This window comes from Stegodyphus dumicola, chromosome 9 (assembly GCF_044657685.1).
Source record: "Stegodyphus dumicola isolate Sdum_Otavi_A_Nest chromosome 9, ASM4465768v1".
In the NCBI taxonomy this organism is placed as follows: domain Eukaryota; kingdom Metazoa; phylum Arthropoda; class Arachnida; order Araneae; family Eresidae; genus Stegodyphus; species Stegodyphus dumicola.
In genome coordinates this window covers 90,754,403-90,775,853 of record NC_140776.1, presented here as the reverse complement: position 1 = coordinate 90,775,853, position 21,451 = coordinate 90,754,403, and the positions used below count along the sequence as shown (strand labels likewise).

General features: G+C 31.8%; 2 protein-coding genes across 5 annotated transcripts in view; one reads left to right on the top strand and one right to left on the bottom strand.

Moving 5' to 3' along the window:
• Positions 1-17,177, bottom strand: part of LOC118198784 (serine/threonine-protein kinase 40-like) — a 70,899-nt gene extending 53,722 nt beyond the window's left edge. For 2 of the 4 annotated variants that reach the window (XR_015043034.1, XM_035370554.2), the window contains exon 1: positions 11,738-11,998. Coding sequence is in view for 2 of the 4 variants with exons in the window: in XM_035370554.2 (XP_035226445.1) it covers positions 11,738-11,871 (134 nt within the window). In the remaining 2 variants the exon portion in view is untranslated. Of the gene's footprint in view, positions 1-11,737; positions 11,999-16,873 lie in introns of those variants that run through there. The other 2 variants (XM_085823763.1, XM_035370552.2) reach the window with 2 other exon arrangements.
• A 206-nt stretch (positions 17,178-17,383) lies between these two features.
• LOC118194457 (mortality factor 4-like protein 1) overlaps positions 17,384-21,451 on the top strand; it is a 67,710-nt gene continuing 63,642 nt past the window's right edge. The window contains exons 1-3 of the mRNA XM_085823761.1: positions 17,384-17,493; positions 17,671-17,717; positions 21,069-21,136. Of these exons, the coding sequence (XP_085679887.1) occupies positions 17,466-17,493; positions 17,671-17,717; positions 21,069-21,136 (143 nt within the window). The 5' untranslated portion in view covers positions 17,384-17,465. The remainder of the gene's footprint in view (positions 17,494-17,670; positions 17,718-21,068; positions 21,137-21,451) is intronic.

The following is a 21,451-nucleotide window of genomic DNA, read 5'->3' as shown; positions in this document are numbered from 1 at the left end:
TACAGTGTCATTATATCTAAAGTTACACCTGTAGCAGCCGATGTTACCTGACCTCATTATTTCTTCATTAGAAAGGAAACCCAAACAGCCAAAGGTACATCATCTAATTTCTATTACAAGCTAACATTAAGATAATTATCTTTATTAAGGCAGAGGCTCTGAAAAACAGAATATTTTCATTACTTTGTGATGATATTGGGCAACAAGCACAAACATCTTCTTTATTCTGCTGGCTTTAAGCCAGCAAACTCAGAATAAAGTTGTTTAAATTTGTTGAAAATCTTGTTTGCTGGCTGATTTACAAGGTTCTTTGAATTAAGACAGAAAGTCTTATTATTTTTAAATAAATTAAGATTTTACATCATTTCTTGCTAATGACATGTGGCTAAGTAAGTAGACTTGCATATTTTTTATATGTATTATTCTTCAGACTAAATGAACTAAATGTCTGTAAACAAGATAATTCTTTGTTCTCAATGCCCGAGAGTAAAACCTAAAAGGGTTTGAGAGGATACATAACTTGTGAGTTAGTTGTGTGAAACAGGAATTTTTGCACCATTTTCATACTTAGAATAATTTTTAGTAGAAAAATGATATCATTATTAGAAAAAAATTATGCAACGACATATATTTGCATCTCAAATCTCTAAGGTCAGAATTTAAAACTTATTTTCAAAATTGTAAATAAGACAAATTTCCATAGATTCTCGATCCTTTCTATTAGAATTCCTATTTCACGAATTAGAACTTTTAACTGAATCTTAAATGACATTAGTTTTAAAATAAAATTCGAAGCAAAAGATATGGTTAATTTTTGGATCTCATTATCTTAAAAATGGAAGACAGTGAAAAGGACAATAATACTGTAAAAATTAATATTCAATGTTTTTCCTACATATCTGTATGAGAAAGTGTGTTCAACACTAACTCAAATAAATGCAAAACAAAGAACTCAATTTGATATATGTGCTGACATCAGACTTCAGCTAACCAGCAGACATGCAACATAAAAGAGCTCTACAAGATCTGGCAAGCTTAATGTGAATACAAAGATTTAATTTTTAGTTAATAAGCTAATTATTCAAACTCTAATAACTTTAAATTATTAAAAACGAATATAAATTTTCTTCCATTAATTATTTAATGTAAAATTAAATAAATCTGACTTAGATGCATTTAAAAAACATAAGTACAATAGAGGTAAATAAAATACATTAAAAATTGCTTTTGAAGGGACGAGAGTAAGGCAGTCCACAGAAAATTCTAGTTTTTAAAAGTTGACTACTTGTAAAGCTTGAGAAACACTACACTAAAGCATCCCATAGATCAAATATTTTTTTTCTCAACGACAAGCTAACAAAATATTCACTTAATCGTATAAAAAAGTTCCCTATCCTTTACCTGACAATTATGAATATGAAAACATTTGATTTTAAACAAGAAACGATACATTACCCAGCAGAATATCAAAAAACATTTCAGAAATAGTTAAAAGAAGAAAATGATAAAAGTTCTAGCACCTAAGTTATATTAGTTTCTGAACTGCACTGAATGTCGGCTTAGAAATATGAATAAACTTATCAAATACAAACTATCTACGTTTAAATTTTAATATGGAAAACCAGATAGGAACATACAGAAAAAGATTTTCAGAGATTTGATCATGCCACAACATATCAAACTGTCACTGTTTTCTGTAATTTGATAAACAGGACAATGAAGAGTTTCAATGTACTCAGAAGCCTTTTCACTAGTAATTCATACCCCTTTTCACCAAAGACTTTTGTTAATCATCATTTGTTAAAAAGCACTTATTTTATTGGCAAACCAAAAATGTGCTCATATTCTACAGCAAAAAAAAAAAAAAAAAAAATTAAAGCTTATTTTGATATTAATAGTTGGAAGTTCTTATGCAAATGAGGAAAGAGAATTTGAAATTTTTAACAAAGCTACTCAAATTATGAGAGAAGCAGCCGAATTTCAATACATATATCCATGAAAAAGTAAAGATTTTCATTTTATCTTAAAGTACACATTCTGTTATAACATTTTTTCTGGTCAATCTGCAAAACAAAAGAAACTTGGAATTATGCAGTGATATTTTTTTTAATTCTTTAAAAAACTTGTTATAATATTGACACTGCAACTACTGCAATTATTATTATTATAACATGTAACTCTTTCCTATATTAATAATTCTAGTCTGTGCATCAGAGCTTAAATTCAGTCTAGTCTAACTGAAGTCCAGCATTGGTACTTCTCAGTCTTTGAATAAAATCCTAATTCCACCCAAAGCCCTGGATAACATAAACTTCAGTATTCTCCTAAATTACTTCACAATCTGACCTTAATTTAATGTTTTTAGCCCAAAAGAGTGTTAGTCCAGTAGGGCTATTAGTCTAGAAATGACATTTTGCATTGAATCACTATAAATGGTGCATGACTTTTCAAATTGTTGCCATTAAATATCATTGCCCTGTTGCAACTACTGCAATTATTATTATTATAACATGTAACTCTTTCCTAGATTAATAATTCTAGTCTATGCATCGGAGCTTAAATTCAGCCTACTCCAACCAAGGTCCAGCATTGGTACTTCTCAGTCTTTGAATAAAATCATAATTCCACACAAAGCCCTGGATAACATAAACTTCGGTATTCTCCTCAATTACTTCCCCATCTGACCTTAATTTAATATTTTTAGCCCAAAAGAGTGTTAGTTCAGTAGGGCTCCAGTAGGGCTATTAGTCTAGAAATGACATTTTGCATTGAATCCCTATAAATGTTGCATGACTTTTCAAATTGTTGCCATTAAATATTATTGCCCTGTATTATATTTAAAGAAATTAAGCAATAAAGAATCTACATGAATGCATGCATGTTTCTAGCACTGTGAAAAAACAACAGCACCTAGAGACATCAAATTTTGAATAGCATAGTCCTCTACCTGAATATGGACACCTGAAAGCATGAATCTTGAATTTGTTTTATTATTTATTTCATATTTTTTAAACTTTAATGAATTTTTTATTAAGAAACTCAATAATTTCAAAGTGAGCAGAGGCAACACACTGTATGGAATAAAATACTTTTATCTCGAGGAAGCGAGACTGTCTATTGGAAATTCTAAGGCAATGCTGTTTTTAAATATTTTTAGCCAAAAGGGCATTAGCCTAAATGTTCTCAAAACGTATATGTAAGTGTAAATGAAAAAAAACGCCCCTTTGGGAGTAAAGCTTTCGGATTTTTTTTTTTTTTTTTTTATTTATTTATTTACTTACCTTTTATTTGATTTATCTTTATTACTTTATTAATTTAAATTTTTTTATCTTACCTAGAGGATTTCTATAGGTCTTCCCTTCTAATTTTAGAAATTAAGCCTTGCTTTGCATAAATTGCCTTTCTTGAGCTAGCAACTTGAGTGTTACTTTCATTTGTTGTAATACATCACTGTTATAATACTAGCACAGCAAAACTGTTTGATGATAGCATTTCATATCTCATTATAGTGTACGAAAGGGAGTGTATGAAAAGAAGAATCATATGTCATCATGAAAATGAAAGGCCTGCTTGGCTAGAGATAAGGAGACATGTCATAGTTTACACAATATACTATTCAGCGAACATCGCCTAATAATTTAGGGAAGAAGATGAAATCTTTTACAAACTACGAAAATTTTAAAGGAAGGCTGAATGAGTTGGAGAAGTGAAGGGAAGAAAGGGATGATTCAAAATGCCATTACATAAAACAAAATAAAGTTTGGCTCAAATTTGGTTTTGGCTTAAAATGACTTAGTCTAAAAATGGCTCTGGTCTTTCCTTATTTCTATTACTACAATAATTATAGCTCAGAATATGTATTGTAAGATTTTGGACTTTGGATACTTTTCTGTAAAAATTCTTAGTAGCTTGGTCATGTAATACTATGTTCACAATGCATCACATCATTACAGATAAACTATCTGCAGTTAGCTGTGTGCTCAAATACCATATTTTAAGTAACTTTGAACTTTTTAATGGAAGTATTACAGTAAACGCTCATTAACATGTATCTCAAGGGAATAAAAAAGAGCATGTATTAAAAAAATTCATGACCTGGAAACTCAAATTTTATTTTTGGAATAGTGTTTTTTAGCAAATCCTCACTAAACTGTAAACAACTTAATGCTATCTCTAACATGAAACAGAAACTGTAAAAGTCCTTTTTGTTTAAAATTAAGTAAGTTCAACAGAAGGCACACCTGATGCTTAAGGCGAGAACTCGAAAGCAGAAATTTAAATTTAAAACTAAATTGAAGTATTTATTAGCCAAAGGCTAGGCATAGTAAATTAAATTCAGAAGTTGTGAGATGCGAGAGTGAGATATTGGCATAAAACCAAAGATGATTATAATGCGTGAAACACGAGGCAGGATGATCTAATTTGATGAAATAAAAAGAAATTATTAGTAAATAAAAAAGTGGGCAAATGTACCAAATCCAGAGGATGAAGTCATGTAAAAAGAAGGTAAAAGCACACAAGTGGTAAAAGCACACATTAAAATACAATACACAATTTTCAAAACATATTAGATTAGGTAATAAAAGCCAGTCTCTTTTAAATAACAAAATTAATTATAATTGACCTCTTTTCTGATTAAACGGTCAAGAAGTAAGTCACAGATTTCTGATGAAGACTATTTAAACATGGACACTCAATTAAAATGACAGACTGATAGACAAACATTACAATTTAAACTAACAGGTTCATTCTCAGCCTTCAAAAGGTGTCACTCTGGCCAATTCTGAGGTGAGTCAAAAGAACTTCCTTTTTATGAGTTCTAATAGAATCCCAATGCTTAATTCTAGGCTTTATTTTCAACTTGTTATGAAGCTGAACGTCTCAAAGTTGCTGCCATTTTTTTTTTTTTTTTTTGGATCTTCTTTTTGATGACACAACAGATATCTCTAAAAGGGATGAGGCGATTGGACAGTTCAACAGCAGATTTTGCTGCGATATCTGCCAGCTCATTTCCCTTTATTCCCAAATGCCCGGGAACTCAGCAGTACAGGGTTTCATATCTACAACTCGTTAAGTTTATATGGATCTTGAGAACATCCACTATTACAACATATGAATGTTGGGAAAAGTTTCTAATGGTTAAGCGCACTATACGAGTCTGTATAAACTATGAACCTTTTTATGGCAGAGCTTGGATCATCTGCTCAATTTGTCTTTCTCGAAAATTGGTGTCTTTACTTCCTTACAGCAAACTATGGCCGTTAAAATCCCCTGTTATGATAGAGGGCCCATGCAGCTGCTCTATGAGGTCATTTAAATGCTGTTGATCAGCATGCTCATTTGGAGACAAATAAAAAGAAATGACTAAAACCACAATATAAAAATTTACCCGCATAGTGACAACTTGGAGGGATGTCGTCAAAGGAAGTGTATCTGATGGATAGTCAAGTGAGGTGAGGAGACCTACACCTCCACTGGCACATTCGCATGTAAGATTATCTTTCCTGACAAACATAAACCTCCAAAGTTTTGCTTTTTATTCTGGTTTCAAGTTTGCTTCCTGTATTGCCAAGTGCACAGATGATGAGCATTCACCGTACTTTTGATGTCGAGCACATTTCGGTGGAAGCCCCAACTGTTCCATGAGATGAGGGTGGCCATCATGATTGATGTTTGTTATTTTTGAGCTGCTTTTTCATTTTTCGTGGAAGTAGATGCTTGGGAACATTTAGCCCCTTGTTTACTTCCATACTATCTGAATCTAAAAACTCAGATACCATATCATCAAATGAATGGTATCTGAGTTTTTAGATTCAGATAGTATGGAAGTAAACAAGGGGCTAAATGTTCCCAAGCATCCCAAGCTAAGGCTTCTATTTTTGTTAACTATTTTTGAAGGGACATTTTTGGGTTTACTTGGACTGCTATTTCCTTTTTTTGTACGACATGGGTTGGATTTTCCTTTTTCTTGCTTGCAATCTGCTGGTTTTTATTTGGTGGAGTCTGTGCATTTATTGAAGTTTAGGTGGCAATGGTACTTGTTGATTTAATGGCACTAGCATATGACATACTTGATTGAAGCTGTAAGCTTTGAATGAGCCTTCTGGCTTCAGCATAACAGATGTTCCTAGTGACTTTTGCCATCTGTACTTTCCTTTTCTGTTTTCCAATTTGGACACAAAAGAGAAAATGCTAGATGACCACCCTTACAATTTATAAACAATGCTGCAGCTATGCAATTATCACTATTGTGGCCGACCAATAAGTATCAAGTGCACGTCAGGTTGCCACAACAGGACACCTTGGAATCAGTGGCATAGCGAGGGGGTAAGGAGGAGTATGATGCCCCAGGTGCCACTCGCAGAGGGACGGCAAATGGTCTGCAAACAAGATTTTGATCATATAACTGTGTGTATTTCAGGGGCGCCGCAAAAAAGGTATTTTACCCCTGCGGCATCAGGCTCGCTACTCCACTGCTTAGAACAGCCGAAACACTGGCATTGAAAGCATTGCATAGGGTTTGGAATATAAAGTCTTATAGGGCAATTAAGATACCCAGCCTTCATATTCTTCAGCAGATCAGGCGATCTGAAGGTCAGGATCACGTGTTTCATGTCAATCAACTGACTTTCCTTACACATCTTTTAATCTAGTCAGCTAACTGAGAAATGAACTCTTCTTCTGACACAAACAGAAGGTTGATTTCCGAGATCATGCTTCTACAGAAGTTGAGTGTTTTGTGCACCGACACAGATATAGGTACTTGTGCAAGTTTGGTTTGATGTAAAAGTGAAGCAGACTGGGTGGCCAAAATAGTATCAATAAGCAGGTCTCCAGAACAGAGACACTTTATGTTCCTTGGCTGACCTATGCATGAATGACTGTATTTTCTTACCAGGAAAGGAGACATCTTTTGCAATTCTGGAACAAGAAGAAAGCATGGACTAGAAACAAGAAGAAAGCACGGACAATCAGTAGTTTCTTTGGCATTTGCATCAGTATGGATTTTCTTGCTAACAGATTTGTCAATAATCTTGATATCTTTGTTGGTTTCATTTGACTCTGATTTTAAGATGAAAAGAGAAGAGATTTTCAAGAGAAAAGATCCAAGTCCAACCACCCCACCTACCTTGCAGCCCAACAAGGGAACAAATTCCTGTGCTAGGGCTAGCCAGACCTATATGCAAACTGAAGCCCCACAGTCAGCTTTCCCAAAAGCAGGTGCTCCCAAGAGCTTATCCACAAGCCACTGACACAAGGACTAGTTACCAGCTGATTGACATCAGTGAGCACAACAGGGTGCCTCCTAGAGGCCAAAGCAGTGTGTTGAGGACAGTACCTCACCCCACAATTATCAAGACCCTCCTTTCCAGCGACACAGGTCTCCATGCACAGCAAACATGTGGGCAGTTTTCTTGCCACTCAAAAACTAGAAACAAGGGCTGTTCCAGTTTCTTATGACGAGCCCCAACCTCCTAAGAGGAAAACCACAAGGGAGAATGGAAAGGAAAAAGTTTCAGCTCAGAGAGGAAAAGAGGATAGATTACTGGGGTTCCAGGATCGTGACACCCGTCTCACCAAGAAGATGATCCCCTGAAGGGCTAGGGTACCTTGAGATTGCCACACCTGTACTGAGGCACCTGAGGGCAAATGCAGAAGTTGACTCTTCAGCTTACACTGGTGTTATGGTAATATCCGCATGAATAAAGCAATACTAAAGACAGGAATACTTATTTTAGAATAACAAGTAGTAACGTGGCCTTCAGCATAAGAAGTTAATTAACATAAATACCATACACATATTAATCGAGCGTTCGCCATAAATGAGTTTATATTAATGGGACTTTCTGTACTTCCATACCCATGAGCACGGCAGATATAAATAATAATAGGTTGTAAAATGGCCTTACAGATAAGTATTTTTTTACACAGAAAGAAAACATTGTTTAAGCTTTAAATGGAAAATGTAGCTTTGTGGGTTTGGAACTTGGATAAAACCTCTTAAATGAGAGTAACCATGTAACTAGTTTTTTTATAAGTGCTTCGCCTTGCCAGGTGCAGGCACTGCATGGTAACAGAACTCAGAACAGTTCTGGGGGTTCAACCCCTTTCCCCACACCTTGGAGAACATTGACATCAATAGCCACATGGCGATGTTGGTCGTCTAAATGCTACCTGCCTGTCGCTTGGGCTGCTCATCACAGAGGTACATTACCTAATGTACCCGGGATGTTACACCGGGCTACTAGAGCGGCTCCACTCTAGAACACGCCAGACTACAGGGCAGGCCAATAAATGACCTTTCAGGGACCTCCAGAACCACTAGCTTCATAAATTTTATACCCCTGTGGCCGAGACTTCCTAGGTACAGATCCTAGACAGTAGCTTTGCAGAGTTCTCTACATCGACCCCCACGGGTTAAGCAACCATGTAAGATGATCTAGGATAACTTCAAGGTAAGAGATGTGCTTGGTTCAGAGAATTAGATATCACGCATTAAGATTCGGCCACTTTCATTAGTATTAATTTTCCAAGTGAAAGTAAGGCATCTTACTTTTTGATATTTATTTATATTTTCTAGTCCAAAAGCCATGACTCCAGTGCATTAAGTGATTTCAAACTACAATAAAGTCCGAAGTCCGGACGTCCAATATCCAGAATGAACTAAAATCCGAACCTCAAAACCACCAACAACATTTTTCTCATAGGATTTACGCATGCACATTTGATTCCCCCCTCTTCCTCACATAATAAAACATCTGTAGAGTCCCGATTCTTAATTTCACTTTGACACTAAATAAAATACCTTATTACTGAAGAAACAATTATTTCAGCATAATTTTGCACGATCAGCAATTTTGCTCTGTTGCTGCATATCTGCTTGGCACACATCTCAAACTGAAACATTCCACATAGATACATTGTTGATCTGACGCCAACCTGGTGAATCATTATTTATTATACTTTCTTTTCATCACCGCATTTTCATCAACACATGACAGCTTGAGTAATGTAAAAATGTTGACTTGGAAAAATTTCTTTCCATATGCTAAAAATAGATTTTGTTGATGATTGATACTCATAGACCCAAAGAATACATTTAATGCTATTTGAATTAAGAAAAACTGATTTATTATTCACATAAACCCAGAAGCAGCGCCAGAGCTTGTATGGCCGCACCGGTCAAGAATTTTAGACACACAGAGACTGCATCAGGCAGTAAAATATTTAGCATCAGGCAGTATGATATTTAGCACCGCCCCTCAATAAGTATATATGGGAATTTATTTCTTCAGAACTCTGATAAGTATGTGCAAGAAATAGACATAAGTATAATAAATAACTAAACTGATACAATTCAGGCTTAATTGTCTCAGTGCACAATAGAAGCAAGATAAAATTTAACGGAACAACTTGTCGTTAGTCACCAAGCTCATGATGCATAGCCAAATATGAATAGTGAACAACAGCTAAATTTGATGATGATAGCCATGAATTTTAAAGGATTTCGGATACCGCAAAACAAAGCTGAAATTTTCCAATTAGCAGATTTAGTAAAGAAATGGGAAGAAGTGGTAATAAATGAAGATGATATAAAAAAAGTTTTTCATTGTGATGACAATGCTTCTCAATCATCACTCAATTAATGAATGGAGAAATCTAGTATGGTTCTAGATCCAGAAAATACCACTACCGATAGTGAAGAAAGTGACAGAGAAGTTACTGAAAATGAAAAAATAGCTGATCTTTGGAATATGGTAACAGGTAGTTTGGCGACATTTTGGAGGCGATAAAGGTTACTACCTAGGACTTTGGGAATAATGTGAGAAGTTTAAAGTTCCGATTACGCATTATTTTGTGTGAGGGAAATGAGAGATCATGAGATATGTCATGTGACATTAATGGACCAATCACTACTCTTTAATCGCAAAGGGGGGTATATTGTAAAAATATCTGCTGTACTTTATAGGAGTAGTTTCATTCTATGTTCTGTGAAACAGTGTTGTTTAATATTTGGATCCCATGGCCGTATATAAAGTAAATCCGAAATTTTTATTACGTTTATGTGTAATTGAAAAGAATTGCTTAATTGCTTAATCTCCAATATGTGGGAATGAAATGAGATTGTGTGAAAGGAAGGATATTACAGATAGTTTGAATGGCGGTGCAAGAAATCTGGTGAAAATGGATTTGTGATCCGCCATGCACTCAAGATTCTGTAGAAGATTAAGTAAGTTAGTATTTTTAATTATTTGAGGATATTATTTTTATGCATTGTTCTAAATGTAAGGAGTAAATAAATTAATATGGTATTATTGGAAAATTGTTATTAGCACTGATTTAGTTTAAAGTAATTAGGATTGTAAGATAATTTTTATTAATTTAATGTATGTGCTTATTTATATTTTAAGTAGTGATTTTTAATTTAATTATATTTTAATTTAATGATCGTGATTTTGAGAGTTATATGTTTGTAGTATTTTGGAATATGTTTGAGTTGAAGTAAATGTGCATGGAAAGAATTTAAGTATTTGACACTAAGTATTTGTAATAATTTTTAATGTTTTGTTATAAATTCGTTGGTGACATTTATAATAGATAATTTAGAGGTAAAAGTTTTTGGATATTTTATTTATTTTATACGTGCAAATGTCCATCCTTGGAAAGGGTATATACTTTTTCGCGATCAGGTAATTTCATATATGTCCTTTTTACCGAATTTAAAGATTCACAAAATTTTCATGCATTTTCGAGAAATTTTTCTAATTTATGAGAAAAAAGCAGTGTACATGGATATAGTGAAGACTGTGCGCAATGCCATTTTTGTGCAATTCTGGGATTTTTTTTTTTTTTTTGAGTAAAAATAAGTCGACGTGTACATGGTTTAGTTATATTTTAATTAAATGATAGTTATTTTGTGAATTTTATGTTTGTAGGAATTTGGTATACGTTTCAGTTGAAGTAAACGTGTATGGAAATAATTTAAATATTTGACACTAAGTATTTGTAACTATTTTTAATGTTTGCGTATAAATTCGTTGGTGACGTTTATAATACAATAGATAATTTAGAGGTAAAAGCTTTTGGATATTTTATTTATTTTATACGTGGAAATGTTCATTCTTGGAAAGGGTATATACTTTTTCGCGATCAGGTAATTTCATATATGTGCTTTTTACCAAGTTTAAAGATTAAGAAAATTTTTCTGCATTTTCGTGCAAATTTTTGTAATTTATGCAAAAATAGCAGTGTAGATGGATAAAGTTAAGAGTGTGTGCAATGCCATTTTTGTGCAATTCTGAGATTTTTTTTAAGTAAAAATAAGTCAACGTGTAAATGGTTTATGTGTATGTGCTATTCTGAAAAACGCGCAAGGAGTTTGCGATTGTGCACTTTTTTCCAATTTTGCAGTTAATATTTGTCATGATTAAGCAGTTTTGTTACATAAAATTTCTAGCATAAGTGTAATTCGGCTAGTAGATTGTTGGAAAAACTTGAATAAATAAAAAGAAAAGAAACATGTCTTTACTTCGTGAAGACAAAATGGCGGCGAGAAAAAAAAAATAGAGGGTTGCTGTAGCAGAGATGGTCGCCAAATTCTCACCAAAAAATCGCCAAGTTACCATAATCGAAAGATCAACTGAAAAAATTTTGATTGACAAGTTAGTCAGAATTCTTGACACAGCAATTACAGGACTTACACAATGTCACTGAACAATAATAATTAATACTGAACAATAAATAATTCCCCGCTTTTTTTACAGTTTTATGATTAACAACAGTTCCTGGAATAGGATTTTGATCCACACAAGGAATGTCAGCATTAGAAATCTCTGAATTTTTAGATGTGCTTGGTCTCTGGTCGAGCATTATACACCGAGTTGACGGAAATTCCTAATTAAACTATCGTAATAATGCACCATGCCAAGTTATGTAAATATCAAAATACAAAATCTCTTAATTACAATAATGCCAATTTTGCTTCCTGCATCCATCCAGGCCTTGCTGCATCACAAATATTTAGTTTCGGATTTGGTCTGTGGCTTGGCCGTTCTCATATGCAGTAATGATATACCACATGAGGTAAAAAAAAAACTTAAACTTAATCATTGATTCTAATAACTTTTTAGTATTTATAATCTTATTTAAAATTTCAGTCATATTTAATACACCTTTTTACTTAAAATTAATGTTGTAATTTATTTGGGTTTGCAGAATTGGAAAGCGCAAAACTCGAGCGGTTTATGTAGATTTTTGCACCGGTCTGGTGTGAAGTGGAGATTTGTTAGTTTTTTTTTTTTTTTTTTTTCTGATGGCTCCGAAATTTCATTTTAGTGATGATTTGTGAATTTTATGATAATGTCGTACATTATCATAAAATAATACATGTGATTACACAATGTCACTGATTATGTCTGTCTACGGAACTAAAGAGAAAGTCTTAGCACAAAAATCGAAACAACTTACATTGAAAGAAATGTTTAATAAGGTAAACAAATAAATATTAAGCTTTTTTCTCTACATTTTGATACCCTTTAGGTCATAAATACTTCATTATTTCCTAAATAACAATTTCATAATTTTAATTTTATAATTTCTACATGCCATCTTACTAGATTTAAACTGATGATCTAATATCTGGAAAAATCCCAAATCCAGAATTGCCGAAGTCCTGACGAGTCCGGACTTCGGACTTTGTACTTTACTTGTTCTACTGAGCTAAGAAGTGCATTTCGCACAAGAATTGCTGTATCATTTGCATACATAGCTAATGTTGTGTCCTGGTTGTAAAGGATGTCATTCATTTAAATACTGAACAAAATGCAGTTTTATGATTTTACGATATTCTATGACGAGTCCTCTTCTTAGAGAAAATTTGATGAAGAATAAATGTGTTCTATTATCAAAGAAATACAGAAATTAGGCTATAATAAGTTCGCAATCCTTTTACAATTTGTATCAAATAGCATATGCTCCTGTAATCAAAAGATATAAACTAGATACAGTCAAAAGTCTTTAATCCGGACTCGTCGGGACTTCGGCGATTCCGGATTATAGATCATCAGTTTAACTCTGGTAAGATGGCATGCAGAAATTATAAAATTAAAAATATGAAACCGTAATTTATAAAATAATGAGCAATTATGATCTAAAGGGTATCAAAATTTACAAAAAAAGAAGCTTAATATTTATTTGTTTACTTTATTAAACATTTCTTTCAACACGTGCATGTGTACCTTACCTATAGCCGAAATTAGAAAATTGCAACCAGAAAACTATTTGATTTGTATTTGTGATATTTATGATGACGAGGAATTTGATTTAAATCATATCAAAGACAGAGTACATCGAGATTAAATACTACATTTACTAAGGAATTATAAGTGGAATAAAATAAAAACATCTGCCCTGAAGATAACGATAGTGCTGACAGATCAACTTCCAGTTCATTGCGCGCGGCAACGTCCCCCCCCCTTCCGCGCAGAGCAGCGTGAAATTGATAAACAGATTTCGGAACAGTTAGATAAACAAGGGATATACCTTTATCCATTTTTTGTAGCACTTCGTTTTTTGTTTGATGGACATCGAAACATGCTTTCGTTTTCTAGATCCTTTGGGAGCTCCAGCATCGGAAATTCTATTTGACATAATCGAAAGTTCAAGCTTACTTTTATAAAATTGCTCTTACAGTCTGCAAAAAATAATAAGCCGGGTCCAATTGGAAGATTAAGGAACAACACAATCATCAACATTAACTGAAATACATAATTAGATAATTTATCTTACACCATTCGTTATACATTAAACGCGCACGCGAAAACGTATTCTGCGCTTGCGCAGACGCATATGCGCAGTCGTAAATGTATTGCGCACACGCGTAAAACGCCTATGAGCATGTGTCAATGCGGCGCATGCGCAAAAAGATTTTAGCTTTGAGGTCTGGATTATAGATCATTCCGGATTATGGGTGTCCGAATTAACGACTTTTGACTGTACTAGAAATTCCTTTGTAAATACATCAAAAGCACAATCTTACATGACTTCAAAGAAAATCACAATATCATGATTAGAAATGATAGTAATTACAAAAGAAACAAAACTGCCTCTATCAAAAACAGCATTTAATATGAGAAATATAGTCTGTCCACCATGAGAACAGACTTGGCCATGCCAATAATATCAGATGATACCAGAATCTTAATTTAGGTAAACTGTGACTAATATTACACATTCTATAGCAATGGAACTGGAATTCACTCATTTGCAACTTTGGATAGATTTTCTGTACCTCTCCCTGCAGTGAAATAAACATTTCTTCCTAACAGGTGATGCCAAGTCTCTTCTCATTATGGATGAACTATATAAAATCCTACTTTATAATGGATTTCCTAGTTCTTATTTGGATCCCTTGTGAAACACAGTTAGCAGTTAGTTCTTGCTAGTGGAGAAACATCCAAATTAAAGAACTAATCTTTTCTGAGAGTGGAGAAACATCCAAATTAAAGAACTAATCTTCTAATATATTTTTTATGTCATCCTGTAGGGATGACATAAAAATATAACTTATTTACTGATTTTAGAATGATGAGCAAAGCATTTACATTTGCATTTATTACTTCTACTTACATTGCATAATTAAATGATATGATAGTCCATTAAGGCTGAAGGATAAACAGCCAATGAAAAATAAACATAATTTCTATTTGAAACTTTTCAATACATTATTCCAGATAATTTTCAAACTCCATTTGGACAGAAATGTTAGTTTGGAATTCATATTTTAAGGAAAAAAGGTTCAACTTCTAAAACCCTAACACAACTACAGTACAGTATATCCAAAAATAAATTATGGTTCATTTCAAAAGGAAGCACTCTCTGAAATGGTAAGTAGGTGCTGAATTTACACCTTTCATAGCTGGCAACCTTGAAATCTTAAGCAGAAGAACAGGAGAGGCTTCTTAAGCCGTGTGGTGACACCATTTTAAAAGAACTAAAAATTGGCTTTAATTCACATTATAATGCATGGTTCAAGCACTGAACTATTTATAATTCAGTTCTGATATAAAACATATTAACAATTAATATTATATACTAAATTTTATAATCTTCGGCTCATTTCATTTGTTAATTTTCTTACACTTTTATTCTTACACTTCCATAATAATTTTAAAATGAAAATAAAATTAATAATTAATGTATATAGTATTTGTATGTATAAACTTAGTAATGTACCATATATTGAATTAAACAAATGCAAATATTAAATGATAAACATTATTTGAATCTTCATATAAAAATTTAAAAATATCTACAGAAGAGGGTAAAATCCTAGTTTACGGTGCAGCCTTGGCGCGACTTTGAAAATTATCGCCAACACCAAAAATGATCCAAAGAACATCTATATATATACTATACATACATAGTATATGTATATATACACATAGTATATATACTATATACATAGTATATACTATGTTTAACAACATATTTTCTTTGAATGACCCGTTAACTACTCATCTTAACTACTCATCGTATATGTCCCGTTTTTACTGCTCATCATAAAGTCGCCAAAAGTAGCCAAATCCCGTGTGCACTAGATACTAGGATTAAACTCAGAAGAGTAATATAACTCAGGTCAAATGAAAATTAATAAGATCAAACAAGATACTAAGGAAAAAATACTGTTCAAATGAACTATGGTTTAAAAAGAAAAATTACTTTTAAAATCATTATAGGTAGAATGAATTTATCTCATTTAAGTTTCACTAATTTAATGAATTTCATTTATTGCTGAGAAAGGCACTTTAATTCATCATAATTAATCAAAAATTAATGGAGATTTCGTGATTTACCATAGAGAGTCGGCAGCAATGACCTTTATGCTGATGAACATGACATTTTTATCAATTAGAAACACAGGTTTTTCATCTTATGAAATTATAATTATTCTTTTGCTCTCAGATTGATTTTTAATGGTCATCAAAAATCAGCATATAAATATTCAAACTTGAACAATTCTTAAAGACTGTTACAAGCCCAAATCTTTTTTAGCAGTAGTTATTCACTGCTAATGATGCAAAATAAAAAATATAAATGCTATAGATTAATATTTTTTATTTTGCATCTTAATATTTTTTTACTTTGCATCATTAGCAGTGAATATTGCTTAACCTTAAATTGAAATTAATAATGGTAAAATATTTAAAGTAACTGGATAAAATTTTATCTTTATTTCTTGCCACCCAAACCATATGACAAAATTAATTATTATGACCATTAAGACCTTAGGGGAATCTCTTTACAATCAATGGATCACTTTTTTCCCACAGTAAAACTGTTTGTTGTTTATTGGTTTATAACTTTGATAGTACATTAAAATTACATTAATGAAATTTAGGCATTAATTTTTCTGTTCTGAATAGAAGCAGAGGACCTGAGAACATAAATTTTGTACATGTCAGAAACAAAATTGCTTCTGATTTTAGCAGATTATTTTTGCCGATATTAAAGCATATATAATTTCCTTTCAATATTCAGTGTGCAGGTTACCAGTAAAAGTGATGTAAGCAGAATATAAAATCAATCGTACACTTTTCTTTAATTACAGGTAACAAAAATGACACAAATACAAATATTAAATTTTTTGGATTTTTCAAGCATTTTATATCAGTGATTTTACTCAAAATACCATAAAACAACAAATCCTAAACAAAACATTTTGTTCTTAACTATTAAATATTGCCCCATTTCCTTTCAAGGAACAATAGATATTATCAACAATTCAGACTGAAAGCATGACACATTTTAACCTACAAACACTTAATAAAAATTCCTCTAGAGATCTAGCAATTTGTTACGGGATACATTTTACCTAATAAATAATTCCCCGCTTTTTTTTACAGTTTTATGATTAACAACAGTTCCTGGAACAGGATTTTGATCCACACAAGGAATATCAGCATTAGAAATCTCTGAATTTTTAGATGTGCTTGGTCTCTGGTCGAGCATTATACACTGAGTTCACGGAAATTCCTAATTAAACTATCGTAATAATGCACCATGCCGAGTTATGTAAACATCAAAATACAAAATCTCTTAATTACAATTATGCCAACTTCGCTTCCTGCATCCAGGCCCCCTTAGAGATTCTTTGTCCAGGTCTTGCTGCATCACAAATATTTAGTTTCGGATTTGGTCTGTGGCTTGGCTGTTCTTATATGCAGTAATGATATACCACATGAGGTAAAAAAAAAAACTTAAACTTAATCATTGATTCTAATGACTTTTTAGTATTTATAATCTTATTTAAAATTTCAGTCATGTTTAATACACCTTTTTACTTAAAATTAAAATTGTAATTTATTTGGTTTGCAGAATTGGAAAGCGCAAAACTCGAGCGGTTTATGTAGATTTTTGCACCGGTCTGGTGTGAAGTGCGGATTCGTTAGTTTTTTTTTTTTCTGATGGCTCCGAAATTTCGTTTTAGTGATGGTTTGTGAATTTTATGATAATTAAAATTTTTGTGGTAGAACCGTAACATTATTTTTCCTGCCTTACAGTGTAAATTTACTTGACATATACATGAGGATTGTTTTATGTATTTGCACCATAACAATGTGAAATGTATTTTTAATATCTTCAAATATACCATGTAATATTTCTTTATAGGTGAAAAGGTTTTATGTTTCCATGGGCCCCTCTTATATGAAGCTAAGGTATGTGATAGTTGATCATTGCATCATATAATATTTTTTGCGCGGAATATTAAGCTGTTAATTTTTTTCTAAAATATTCATGTCTTCAGTGTAAAAAATATCAATATAAGAATGAAAGTGATAAGGAAATAAGCTGGAATCGAAAGGTTAATAACTTCATTACTTACAGATGAAATATTAAAATATAATAAATTCAGATTAATTTTTACAATTAAATATTTTGTAGATTTCAAAACATAATTCTGTTATGGTAGCTAACAAGTGTATTGCAAATAAATCTAAAAAGAGTTGGCTAGTAAAATCTCATAGGTGAAGTATTTTTAATATCTATTTCATCCAAATATAAAACTTTGTAATTCCTTTTAAAGTTATGTGATTTCTTTTGATATCTTAAGAAAGCAAATTTTAACATAAAATGTAGATGTAATATGCATAGAATAATATATTTTACAAGCTTTCTGCAGTGAATAAGGTTGATATATGAAGAGTATGTTGTGACCATGTACCTCGTGAGATTGTATTTAGTCAACTTTTTTACCTTCCCATGTGTGTTGTGTTTTGTTACATGAATACTTGAGTGACATTTTTTGCAATGAATACAAAATTAACTATTGTAGTATTCGTTTCCATATTTATATTTCTTCATAATGTAATGTTATTTAGTTTTTGTTTATTTGTGAATTTTAAGTAATTGGTTTATATTAATATCTAGATGTAAAACATATATGATTGTTTTGAGGACATAATGAAACTATTTTCTGTTTAAGAATTCTATAGAAATGGATGGTATTATAAATCAAATATATATATATTTAATGTAGATGTTTGTGCATTTCATTGTTTTCCTATTGTATTGCTGTGGTTTACTTTTGAAAGGTTTTACTTTCTTCAGAAATGTCCTAAAGTGATTGGTTTTAGTCCTGGACTTTTCTTTAGAACACTCTTATTATTGTTGCTTTTTAATGTGTTATAATATCATTACTTAAATAGCAGCTCCTTTCAGTTATCATCAGATAAGACTGTTTCAGAGTCACTGCTATTAATTATTTCATTCCACATTTTATACATTCAAGTTTTCATCATTCTGAGTAAAATATTTATCTTTTCTTCCTCTCCCTTGCCCCTCTCCATTTTTATGGTCTTTATCTGTTAGAATTATAAAAATATTTTTTTGTCTTTTAAAATTATAATGAAGAGAAACTGCAAGTATTCACATATATAAAAATTAAAAGTAAATCAGGATAAATGGCCACCAGTTTCTCATAATTACAGTTGACTAAACTGGTGAAAACTGTTAATAAGATGTAAGTAAAGAAATAGGGATTTTGTATTGTCAAAGTGCAATTGAACAGAAAATGTGTGATTTTTTTTACTTTTTACAACAGTATACATTATGAGGGTTAAGTTAATCGGGTCATATTTACATTACACAAAAAGAAATCTATAAAAATATCAGTACTTTTCAGTTTTGTTGGCACAAATCTTGTCAAGCAAACTTTAATGGCGACAACATACAGTATACACATAAAAAATGTATTAATCTTTGGATTATGGTAACTTGGTGATTTTTTGGCGACCAACCTGCTAGTTTTTTTTTTTTTTTTTTAACACCATTTTGTTTTCACAAAGTAAAGGCATGTTTTTTTTTTTTTTTTTTTTTACTCAGCATTTTTTCTAACAATCTGCTAGCCGAATTACGCTTATGCTAGAACTTTTATGGAACAAAAGTGCTTAATCATGACGAAGATTAGGTGCAAAATTGAGAGAAAGTGCAGAATCATCCACTGCTTGCTGCGTTTTTAAGAATTGCACATACATGGTATCATCCATGTACACGTCGACATATTTTCACTTAAAAAAACATCCCAGAATTGCACAAAAATGGCATTGTGCACACTCTTGACTTCATCCATGTACAATGCTAAAGTCCTAGCTAGTAACCTTTATTGCCTTGCCAAAATGTCGCCAAACTACCTGTTACCATATTCCAAAGATTAGCCAAAAAATGTTAACAAATGTTAGTTCTCAGATTTTTTTTATTTTGGAGGCATAACCATTTTAATATCGTTTAAAATTTTGTAAAAAGCCAATAAATAAAGACAATAAATTTGTAAGAAGATATTAATTTAATAATTTACTATGCTTTCATGGTTCATCATCCTGATTTGCCGGTTTATATCACGTGATCCTATCTTATGCAAACTACGCTACAAAAGTCTAATTTTCTCAGTAATTACCTACGTTAATTTCAAGTTAAATCTTAATTTGGATTACAAGTTTAAATGCAAGAATTATTTCAATTCGTACGAATAGCTTATTCAGAAATTATGTGAAACCACAGTGCTTTACTTCACTAGTGCATTCTCGTTACAATTGGTGAATTTAACCCTTGACTGTATTTTCGCCTTCGGGTGAGCGGTGTGATTGCATCTTAATTGACATAATTACTGTGAATGGCCTTAGAGCATAAAATTGAACTATCTGGTTAAAATTCTATGTAATTGTATGCCAGTATTGAAAGAAACAATCAATCTGGTAAGAAATGGCTGTAACTTGTTTTGAAAATGAAGCGTAAAAGGTTACCAGCGAGGAAATTCCGTTTGGCATCTGTTGTACCATTTTTGGCGACTTTTGCTTGTGCCGGCAAAATGGAAAAGTAATAAAATATATATACACAAGCTTATTTTGTTCTTAAAAGTCTGAATTAGGATAAAGCTATTTAATTCTGGATATTTTTCTCATTTTATTTCTTTGGGAACTGTTGCACAAGGGATTTATCTACATATTTCTGTGTATTTTGATTTGTATTCTTGAGCACTTTAACCTGCAATTTTGCTTATTCTTAGAAAAAACTATTCAAAGCCAATGCATATTAAGTAAGCATAGTTAATCTAGCTTATTATTACTTATTTTGAATAAACTGCTTAACCATACCTCAAATAACCATAAACATATTTTCTTAAAACACTTTTATATTGAAAAAAAATTCTTTTTGACTTGCACATAACTGAAGTATTTATATGCATGAGGTACACTCTCTAGTCATTCATGAATTGACTGATCATGTTAGGCTAATTTAATCAATTCTTTTAATACTATTTTATAAGGATGATGACTTACATGGATTTTTGTTAATACCCTAAAATAAAGTAATGTGTGGTTTTATTTTGTCAAGCCTTGTGTGAATGGAATAGATTAATTTTGAAAGTTTTTCCTTCTCAAAATTATCGTTTATGCATTATGAAAGTCAATTTTTAATATGATATTTTAATTTTAAATTCATTTATATTACTGTGATATTTTAATGTTCCCTTTTTTTTTTTTTTTTTTTTTTTTTTTAAATATATATAGTGCATGAAATCTCAAGTGAAAGATAAAAATGTAAAATATTTCATACATTACAGTGGCTGGAATAAAAGGTATGTATTTTTGCATTATTTTAACAATGATTATTTGTGAAAATGTTTCATTGTTTTTATGAATAGTCCTTATAATCAAAATTTATATGTTCTGCATAAGAAATAAAAAGCATTTTTTTTTTCAAATAAATTTTTACTACTATTTGGGCTCCTTTTTGAGTCTTTCAACATGCACACTATTCCGATATCTATAAACTGAATGATTGATATAAAATTTGGTGGAAAGAATAATACAGATACATTATCTTTAACTAAAATTTAAGTGAAGTATGAGCCAAACAGTTGTCTACAATCAGGACAATTTTTGCATCATCA